Consider the following 10735-nt stretch of genomic DNA (forward strand, 5'->3'; position numbering starts at 1 on the left):
CAAGATATTTCTCTTGCCAATAAGCTCTAAACGGAGCCCCATCTTATACATCACCATAGCTTATTTACTATGGGAGATATGAAAGGGGCGAAATTCTTCTCGTTTTGCAGAGACTCCCATGCGCGCCGTGGATATCATGCGTCGCGTCAAGCTGTGGATACGACGCATCCACCATCTCATCCCAACTCGCGACTGCAGCTCAGCACTCGGATGCGATCTCCTTCGTGCCTGGGCCATTCCGGTGACCCTTTGCCCTATCCGCATTCAGCTACAGGTCATCCATTGGCACCCACCGCCAGTTGGCAGCCTCAAATTGAATGTGGATGGTGCATCCAAAGATAACCCGGGGCCAGCAGGGGGAGGTGGTATCCTCCGGGATCATACAGGGAGTATTCTCTTTGCTTTCTCCCCTTTGTATGGCGTACAAACTAACACAGTAGCCAAAGCTATGGCGATACGTGATAGTTTACTCCTCTGCGAGGAACGAAACCTTCATAATATTGTCATAGAATCAGACTCACAGGTGTTAGTCGACATGCTTCATGCAGGTACATGCTCCCAATGGCGACTACACCGTGTATGGCAGGACATCATGCGGTGCCGCCCTCGCATAACTAGCGTTCGCCATCAACTGCGAGAAGGCAACTAGACAGCAGATGCCCTCGCCAACCACGCAGTACACACACGTCTCCCTTCCTCCCTTTTCCTTTCTTGGCAGGCGCTCCCTCCGACCGCTAGGGGATGCTATCGCGTCGAACATCTCGGCTTGCCGAACCTCCGCACGCGCCGCACACTTTTGAAGGAGGCCCCGCGCAAGTGGCAGATCACGTGGAGGACTCGAGGTGGGAGCGCTCACGCCTGATCCGACGATCACGACAGCGGGGTGGACTGCGCCCACCTCGGATGAGGTCCTCGCCACACACTTCATCGATGGACTTGTTAAAGGCGTGGACAGCTCCACTGTCTCTCCATCATCATTATGCGGGGGGCTCCTGTGAGGTGTCGACGGGAGCACTTCTCCGAGCACCTGCCAGGTATCACTCATGTATCGTTTCCTTTCCTGCACATGGGCGTGGACGAGTGGGATCCGAGTGTAATTGGGATATTTATACTCGCTCCATGCCTATAAACATTGATAAACACTTTACCTTATAAATGAAACCCCCCCTGGGTGGCATCTAGGGCACGGCTGGATCAGTCTACGGCACAACCGCAGGGTTGGTCGTACCCAGCACCGTGTTTTTTGCCCAAAAATAAAACTTTCTATATATCTTGGTAAAATATTATACTTAATATGACCGGTAATATTTATTTTCAATTATGGAACAAAAATATTAGAATGTAATGAACTTTTCTTATTTATCAGGTTTTCTTATTAGCACATAATAGCATGTGACACATAAAGCAATGCCTTGGATGAACCCATTTCCTAGTCATGTCTCTCATGGGTCACTCACTCGATACCTGCCAGGAGTTGTGTATGTTGGAAATTCCTGCCACTTTAACCCATCATCACTCAACTATAAATTGTCCATTGGCACCCCTCAACGAGGATTCTTGAGCACAATGTGGACGATGCAACCAAGAAGTATCTAGGATGGGCTGTTGTAAGGGTTATCCTCCACAATCATGTTCTGAGTGTCATATTCCTTTTTTCCCACTTCTACGGAGCTTTGATTCAAATAAAAGCAAAGGCTATGCTGATGCATAACATCTTTCTCCTTCGTGGGAAAGAAAACATTCATGATATCGTCATAGAATTTGAATCACCGCTGTTTGTTGAGATGCTCTGTATGGGCCCTTTCTCTCGTTGGATTATACATAGTTTTTGGATGGACATCATCTTATATAGGCCAAGAATTATGAGTATCTATCACCAGATAGGCCGGTTGAATCAGAATTAGCATACACATTTGCCAAATATGTGTTAAGTTCTCACATTTCTCTTTCTTCTCCAATTTGCATGATCTACCTTGGGAAGAAAGGGTTGGCCAACATGTTGAGAACCTCAAGATGCTGACTATTTTCAACCAACACAACCTTACCCCTGAACGGATCTCACAAGGGTGCATAAAATGAGGTGTTTGCAGCAGGCATGCAGGACACCCTGCATAGGCAATGTCTACATCAAGGAGCTCCTACGACAACATTTGATAAAGGCAATGATGGTGCCTCCTCTTCTACACTCATCAATGCCTTGGAGAGATACAAATCTACTTTTGGCATATAAGGCCTACTCAGTGACCTATCAAGACATTGGGTTAGCTTTTTTTATATGTACATAGTATGGCTGAATCAGTATACGAGCACAACCTTAGAGTCTGTCACATCTAGCACTATATAAGATAAGTTGTCCTCAATTTTCCTCATCCTATTTCATAGAAAAACTAGATCAGATTGAATATTTTAAAAATAATTTCTTGAAACATAAGCCTTGTCAAACAACAAGGCATTAATACATCACTAATGTAGGTTTAAAAGCTGCGGCTCTAAAACAAAATGGAAGTAACACATTATTATTATTTAATTATACTTTTTGATAATAAAATGTATGTAACCTTCCTCTATGAGCATGTTACATTAAGTTATCAGACAATATGATTACATTACTGTAAAATAAGGTACGTACCTAGAAGCAATTAAACATAGCTCCACTTCTTGAAGTAGAGGGTCTTGATCCAGTTCTCACTGATTAGTTTTCACCTTTGAGTCCACTGACTATATAAAAGGGCCAAAGATTCATCAATGAAGATAAAACCATGCCTTTGAGGAGAGAGACTCAGCATACTCTGCTGCTTCCTTACATTTTATTTGGGCGAGAAGGGTGAAGAGGAGTTGGCTCGGATAGCAGAGCAATATGGACAAGTTATTAGAGGGTTTGGTGGGGGGAAGAGGAAAGGAGAGGAAGAGAGGAGACTGATTAGAAGGGGTATTGGAGGGTGGTTAAGCATCAGCGAGGGCGATGAGCTGGTCAACAACAGCGGGGTCAGCAAGGGTGGAGGTGTCTCCAAGCTCGTCCAGCTGTCGGGACGCGATCTTCCGCAATATCCTTCGCATGATCTTCCCACTCCGGGTCTTTGGCAGTCCGGGTGCCCAGTGTATCTTATCCGGTGCTGCAAATGCCCCAATCTGCCAAAGATTGGATTATGATGATTATGCTGACGACGATGATGATACTAGGAGAGAATGATTGTGATGGTGATGATAAGAATTGAGGAAAATGATGGAGATCATGATGATAAAATTATTTTGATGGTGATGATAAAACTTGAAGAAAATGATTGTGATGTTTTTGGCAATGGTGATGACAAAAATTGAAGAAAATGATTGTGATGGCGATGGTGATGGTGATGATAAAACTAGAATAAAATAACACTGATGGTGATGATAAAACTTGAAGAAAATGATTGTGATGGCGATGGTGATGGTGATGATAAAACTAGAATAAAATAACACTGATGGTGATGATAAAACTTGAAGAAAATGATTGTGATGGCGATGGTGATGGTGATGATAAAACTAGAATAAAATAACACTGATGGTGATGATAAAACTGGAATGAATAATGCTGACGTTGATGATAAAACAAGAAGAAAATGATGGTGATGATGACAAAACTAGAAGATATTGATGCTTATGAATGTGATGATCATGAAGAGGAAGATGATGATGAAAAAGGGGAAGAGGAAAAAGGGAAGGTATCTTTCTTACCTGCTTGCGTACGGTGAGGATGAGGTTCTGGCGGAGCTCAGGGGAATAGGGCACGCCTTCAACAAGGGTCACGAAGGCGTAGATGCCCTGTCCCTTCACCTCATGCTCCACCGCCACCACTGCCGCCTCTGAGCACTGCGGGTGGGCCACCAGCGCTGACTCCACCTCTGCCGTCCCAATCCGATGCCCACTGAAACCCCATACGCCCCAAAGCACGGTTATGCCCCACAATTACCATGCATCATTATTATATACCATGTCCAGCGCTTTGCATACCTGACATTAATCACGTCATCCACCCTCCCCGTTAGCCAGAAGTATCCATCCCCGTCTCTGGCAAAGAATCAAGACAAAGATAGATAAGTATGTGTACTGTTAGAGAGTTGTGGGTGGGAAGAGAGAGATGAAGGACCTGCTGCAGCCATCCCCGGTGAAGTAGAAGCCAGGAAAGGGCTTGAAGTAGGTTGTCTCGTAGCGGTCGTGGTCGCCGAAGAGCGTGCGGAAGGCGCCGGGCCATGAGTTTTTTATGCACAGGTACCCGCTGCATTCCCCCTCGATCTCATTCCCCTTCTCGTCCACAATCACAGGCTGTACCACCAATCAATAAATGTAGGTGATGGGCTCAATCAATAGCCTGATAAGATGTCATATCAGGGGTAACAAGGTCCCTTTGGCCTTGGCACCATTCATGCAAAAATCGCAATAACTTAAATAAAAATTTGGTAAAGGTTAAAGACACAGGCACATACCTGAACGCCAAAGAAGGGGAAGGTGGCAGAGCCAGGTTTCTGTGGCCACGCACCGGGCAATGGCGTGATCTAGCAAGATATGAAATAGAGCATGGGTTAGGAAGAAAGACCATGGTTTCTTGGATGTTATAGTACATCAACAAATTACCATGAAGCCGCCAGTCTCTGTCTGCCACCAGGTATCTGAAATGGGGCATCGGGAGTCCCCAACGACATTAAAGAACCACCTACCCAAGTGGCATCATCACATATTATGATAATTAACAAAAACATCATTACCACTAAAATCATTGTCCTTGTCATCGTCATCATGAACACCACTACCTCCACTGTGATCACCCACAAAGCCATCATCATCATTTTACCCCGAATCATCATCATCATCACCTCCATTATGATCACCGATACCAACACCGTCATCATAATCATCATCATCATCATCATCATCATCATCACCCATGGCATCATCATCATCATCCTTGTCACATATAATGATCATTACCATAAACATCATCACCACTGCCACCACCAACATCATCGTCATCACCATCACCACCGCCACCTCCACTATAATCACGGCTACAAATATCATCATCATCACCATTACAACCAGAACGCCATCATCATCACCATCATCCTCAGCATCATTTTTACCATCACCATCGTGATCAGCATTAAAAGTAAAAATCATAGAAGGAAAAGGAGCCACGGTTGTTTGTTACCTCCAGGCGCTCGGGTTGATTGGCTCACCAACGCTGCCCAGCACTCTGAGGGACTTCCGAGAAGACCGACGCACATACTGCAAATGTATTTGTATTTCGTTGGTTTCGTTTGAATTTTTTTCGGGGAGAAGGGGGGGTTGAGATTTTGATTTTTTTCCTCCCCCCTTTTGAGTTCCCCGGGAAAAGATGATGCCAGCAACAGAATTTTAAGAATGACTTCCCAGCAGAAGGGATTCAGATGTCCTGTAAGTGTTCAGGTTACGAAATAGATCCAAAAGCCAATGACATCTTGGAAATATTTGGATGCCAATTGAAGATCGCGACGAGATCCAACGGAAGACCCAATCATGATCCTAACTAATCAGTGATCTAGCTAATCCACATTTGATATGATCATCAATTGGCCCACGGGCTCAATCTATGATCAGATAAAGAGTTGATCTAATTCATGATTAGCATAAAAAAATATAATTAAAAAAAATTCATGATTAGCATGATTTGAGAATTAGGATTTAAGGTTCGGGTTTTAGGCTGTAGGACTTTAACTCTTGGATTGGCGACACATCAGCCCATTCCACTAAATGGGCTGGTCCAACTGATCTGTTGAACAGTGCTCTCGATCATAGTGGCAGACTCAGTCTCATCACCATTCGGCTGTGTTGATCATGGACTAGGGCAATTTATCCATTTATCAAGGCTGTTTGATCGAGCAACTTAGTAGATCCACATCTTGATCTGGCTGACCTGATCAAGGGGACTGACAAATCCAAGTGCCAATTGTTCTTCCTTAAATAAACAGTACGATTTTACCACCATCTGTGAAATTAAGCGATATAATAAGCAAAGGGAAGTGTCTTACCTCAAGTTTCTCACGCATGAGGGATCTCACGAGAGTTGGAGCAGTGTAGAAAAGAGTTACATTGTACTTGTCTACAATGTCCCAGCACCGACCGGCATCTGGATAGTTCGGCGCCTATAACGAAACATAATACATATCAGCTAACTTCACATCTTCACGATCAAAATATATCAGTTCGCAGAGAAAAAAATTACCCCTTCAAAGATTACAACTGTTGATCCATTCAGGAGAGGGCCATATGTCACATAACTGTGTCCAGTGATCCAACCGCAGTCGGCGGTGCACCTAGTTTTCAGCACAAAAAATGAAATTACCTTGTTTCACTGAAATATTAAAATCAAAGAAGTCATACCAGTATATGTCAGTGGGTTTGTAGTCAAAAGCATATTTAAAGGTGGTGGCACTATAGACCATATAACCCCCCGTAGTATGCAAAACTCCCTGGAAAAAATTTACCTTTTACTTACTCTTATGCTTTAATAAAAAGCATTTAACTTGAGGCTTCAAATTAAATGAATCTCACCTTTGGCTTTCCGGTGCTCCCGCTGGTGTATAATAGAAACAGGGGATCTTCAGCGTCCACCCATTCCACCGCACAAGTTGTGGGGTATTTGGGGATCACCTCCTGGAAACCAAGATTTTTCAAAATTTAAAGTTAGAAAAGAACGATTATTTTTGCTAAAAATGGTTCTTCACTTCAAGAGAAATGGGGCTTTCACCTGCCACCAGACGTCCCTGTCCTCCGCCCACTTTGTATCTTCCCTCTTCATGGCCGCCTTGTTCTCATACGTCAAGCACACCCCTGCTCAGATGGGAGAACAATGAGATAATAATAAGTTGGTCAACGAGGTATGAAGAGACAAATTCAAAAAAATATCGAATTATTCAAACAAAATTAGAGCGAAACTATTTCCTCACCCACTGAGACGTCATTTCTATCGCACTGAACGAGGGCAGCGTCGGATATGTCCTTGAGATGGATAACCTTCGAGCCACGTCGGACTGCATTGCAAGTGATGACAACCTTCGGCTTGCAGTCTGCGATTCTCTGCGAGAGCGCCTCAGCGGAGAACCCCGCAAACACCACCTGCAAGAAAAGAACAAGAACAACAAGGCTCACTAAATTGAGAAAAAAAAAGGAAGAGAAATTCGCGTGTTAGATATTCTTCTGCCAACGTACAGAGTGAACTGCGCCGATGCGGGCGCAGGCAAGCATGGCGATGGGAAGCTCCATGACCATCGGCAGATAGATGATCACTGCATCGCCCTTTTTCACTCCCACATCTTTCAGATAATTCGCCAGCTGCCCATCATATCAAAGCAAGAGACAGAGAGATGGAGAGAGATTCAAAGAGAAAAGCCTCGATGTTTCAATAAACGAGGAAGAAGAAGAAGAAGAAGAAGAGTGAACTTACCTGGCAGACCTTCTCCAGCAGCTCGTTATAAGTGAGCTTCGCTTCATCCCCAGGTTCGTTGCCCTCCCACAAAAACGCGATCTTGCCGCCATCTCCGGCGGCGATGGCCCTGTCGACGGCGTTGTAGCAGATGTTCGTCGTCGCGCCTTTAAACCACTGCGAAACAAGGGCCAGATCAATGAATCAAATGGAAATCTCCGCTTGAATTACATCAAAAATTTGAGAAAAAAGGGTAATCAAGATCAAATTTTCAAAACCCAAACCTCGATCTTCACGGGGCCCTTGGAAACGTCGAGATTCTCCGTCACGACGGGGCCGTCGCCCCAACCCTTCTCCCAGTAGAACTCCTTGGCGATGTCCGACCAGAAGCCCGACGGGTCGTCGATGGAGCGGCGGTACATTCTACCGTACTGCTCCGGCGAGGAGAGAAGGGCCTGGCCGGAGAACTCCAGGCTTGGGAAGATCAAGTCGTGCTCTTCACGCGCCAGAGACTCGCCGAGAACGACGGCGTTGAGCTGGGAGATCTGCCCCGCGCCGGAGGGAAGCTGTCGGAAGGAATCAACATGGCGGAGGTGGCCGGAGGTCAAGAGATCTTTCTCGCCGAAGCGAGGGGCGGCGCCGCCGCTCGACGGCGATGGCAGATCCATCGTTGCAGTCAACTTTCTTCTGCGGGCACGCCGAGAGGAATCAAACAACGGAGAAGAGGTGCAAGTGGGGATGATGGGTTTGCTGAGTTGTAGTAGTAGTTGCGATCGCCGAAACGGCTGGGGAGGAGTTAAGAAGCCGCAGATATTTGTAGACTGACAGGTCAGGGAAGCCATCCCTGGCTAATAAAGGAGTTAAGATGGACGTAATCGGCGGTTATATCACGGTTGAAATCGATCGATCTAGAGAGAACTGTCGGCAGACGAATCCGCGGAATAATTTAATTCCCCGGAGTTTTGATCTTTGCAGACTGACAGGCTTAGGATTTCGCTATAATCACTGATTATATCACGATCAGAATTGAAAGATCCAGCTATGCTCGATCGATCGAAGAATACTCGCGCGGGATTTCGAATGATGTAAAAGATGTTAAACGAAAAAATCAGCGAGATTGGAAGTTTTTAAGAGTTTCACCTGAGGGACCGTATCATAACGACGCCGGAGTTTCCGCTGCCACTACTGAGGCGGTGGGGTCGGCAAGGAAGGAAGGTCGATTCGGAGAGGAAGAAGAAGAAGAAGTACTTGAAGAAAGATCGATTCAGAGGGAAACTGATCAGGGGAAAACCTAGAGTAGCTGAGAAGGCACTAAATAAAGAATCAGAGGACCTCCGATCAGATCAGACCAGATCGGATCAGAATTAGGGTGATGATCCGAACCCCGAGGGCTGAGAGTAGCCGCCGTTGACCTCGGGCGACGTTGACAGAGATCTGGAGAAGGAATCTGGATAGATCAACAGTCCAGGTTCTTCTTCGCTCTTCTCTATTGCGTCTACCGCACGATACCGACCTCGGATCGACGAATGGCCGCTCGATCTTTGGATCAACGAATCAACAGCGATCGTACAGCCGTCGGTACAGGAAATTGCGCTAATCTTCTCGAAGAAAGACGACGACGTATGAGCGGAATCCGCCACCGCCGTAGAGAAACAGCGGCGGAGCAGCGGCGGAGCAGCGGCGGAGCAGCGGCGGCGCGGTGGCGGCGATCTCGAACTGAAGAGAAGCAGTGGGCAAGCTCAGACCACAGAAGAAAAAGAGAGATAGAGAGAGGGGGCTTCTTCTAGTGAAGATCAACCAATGGGAGCGCACCACGTGGACGGTCTGAGACCTTGAAACCGCCCAGCACATCCTAGCTTTAGTGGCGCTTCAGCTACGTGGATGCTGACGTGGGGCCGGCACGGACACGGTGGCGTCCCTGCTGGCGAGTTGGATGGCCTGCTTCGAAGGGATTTGGATTAGAGTGGTGAGCCCATGACAACTGGAAAATAATAAACTTCACCTTTTTTTGTTTTTATGATGTATGTTGTTGTTTTATTGTCATTAATGCTTGAGTTAATCCTAGCACACAGATCAGTTTCTACAACACTTGTGATGTCCGTGTTCTTACATCAGACATCTTTAGATAAAATATGAACTTCACGAGACTGGAAGAAGTTTTCTCATGCTTTGTTTATTTTCTTTTGTATGTTTTTTTATTTGGCAATTCATAGGCATGAGAAGGACATTACACTGCTTGATTCACTGGCCTTCTCAATGTGTCGCTCAATACCATAATGTGACGTTGTAAAGATACAAAAAAAGGCAATGAATGAGGTAGCTGCGTGTTATTTATATAACACGCCAATAGGTTAGCCTACATTCTGTGAAGATGATTATTGGTGTAATTCGTATAATTCTTTGGTCTTCAATAAGATATATGCATATACCTCTTGTTCTATCTATTGGCGTGCTACTTTATTGAATTTTTTTACCCGATTGAATATGATTTACAAAGGATATTCTTAAAGTTCCATATAAAAGAAAATATTTCTCTATGATGATGCTAGAATTAATTTTTTCCCTAGAACTACCAAATGCAAAAGAAATAACATCATATCCATAAGGCTATTTTGACCATTTATTTTTTCATGAGTCTTTAACTAACAATCTAAGGATCACAATTTGATCCAAATAAGGGTATTAGCTCCAATAGTCAAGAGGGTATGACTATTGAATATTTTTTACATTACAACTATTAGGAATCATGCCCTTGATCAACACACACTGAACTCGATTGTGCAACTGAATATTGAGTTGAAGATGGATGTAACAGTTAAAAACAGAGAAAAACCAAAAATATCACCTTTGTATGAATTGAATCTGTGATTTATTGGTTCCTTCAATGAGAATCTTCAAGTCGTTCAGATATCCAACCTCTAGATGTGTCGATGCAATCTTCAGAGCACATGATCTCATACTCTTTCTGTCAAACCATGCTTCCAGAAAGATGATTTCCTCTCCATGTAGTCTCACAAGAAGCACCACCTATAAAGAAGAAGAGAGAGGGGCACTCAAACTGACTCTCATGGGTATCCAATGAGGGTGCCTCCCTCAATTTATATTGCATGTGAGATTTACACAAGTCCCTGGATAATTTCATAAAATTTCCCATCTCTTGGAAAATTTAATAGAAATCCAAAATTTTAGAATATATCCACCAATATCCAAAAGCACAATTTTACGAGCGACAACATTATGAAGTAAATCAGAACTTAATGAAAAGACAAATAAATTTACTTGACTTCATTTCATTGTTTC

At 44.6% G+C, this 10735-nt stretch overlaps 1 protein-coding gene across 2 annotated transcripts; it reads right to left on the bottom strand.

Moving 5' to 3' along the window:
* Window positions 1–2692: 2692 nt before the first annotated feature.
* On the bottom strand, window positions 2693–9178 carry ACS (acetyl-CoA synthetase). 2 transcript variants are annotated; one of them, XM_078590990.1, is made up of 17 exons: window positions 8576–9178; window positions 7720–8122; window positions 7457–7612; window positions 7222–7344; window positions 6960–7128; window positions 6761–6843; window positions 6565–6666; window positions 6394–6482; window positions 6236–6326; window positions 6042–6155; window positions 5183–5259; window positions 4609–4687; window positions 4461–4529; window positions 4124–4299; window positions 3988–4044; window positions 3712–3901; window positions 2693–3129 (listed from the first exon to the last, which is right to left on the bottom strand). In XM_078590990.1, exons 1-17 carry the CDS (start codon window positions 8590–8592, stop codon window positions 2944–2946), a joined length of 2181 nt encoding a protein of 726 aa, XP_078447116.1. In that variant the 5' UTR covers window positions 8593–9178; the 3' UTR covers window positions 2693–2943. The 2 variants fall into 2 exon arrangements, with proteins under 2 accessions (XP_078447116.1, XP_078447115.1); XM_078590989.1 differs by having other exon boundaries at window positions 7720–9178.
* Window positions 9179–10735: the final 1557 nt, after the last annotated feature.

Source organism: Wolffia australiana, chromosome 20, assembly GCF_029677425.1.
Source record: "Wolffia australiana isolate 7733 chromosome 20, ASM2967742v1".
NCBI classification, from domain to species: domain Eukaryota; kingdom Viridiplantae; phylum Streptophyta; class Magnoliopsida; order Alismatales; family Araceae; genus Wolffia; species Wolffia australiana.

Bases quoted from the DNA above. Each gene is read 5' to 3' on its own strand.
- ACS (XM_078590989.1), bottom strand. From the start codon at position 8,277: ATGGCTTCCCTGACCTGTCAGTCTACAAATATCTGCGGCTTCTTAACT. The intron at 7,129-7,221 runs GTACGTTGGCAG...CTTTTCTTGCAG, and splicing joins GCATCGGCGCAGTTCACTCT to GTGGTGTTTGCGGGGTTCTC. The intron at 4,045-4,123 runs GTCCTTCATCTC...ATTCTTTGCCAG, and splicing joins ACCGGGGATGGCTGCAGCAG to AGACGGGGATGGATACTTCT.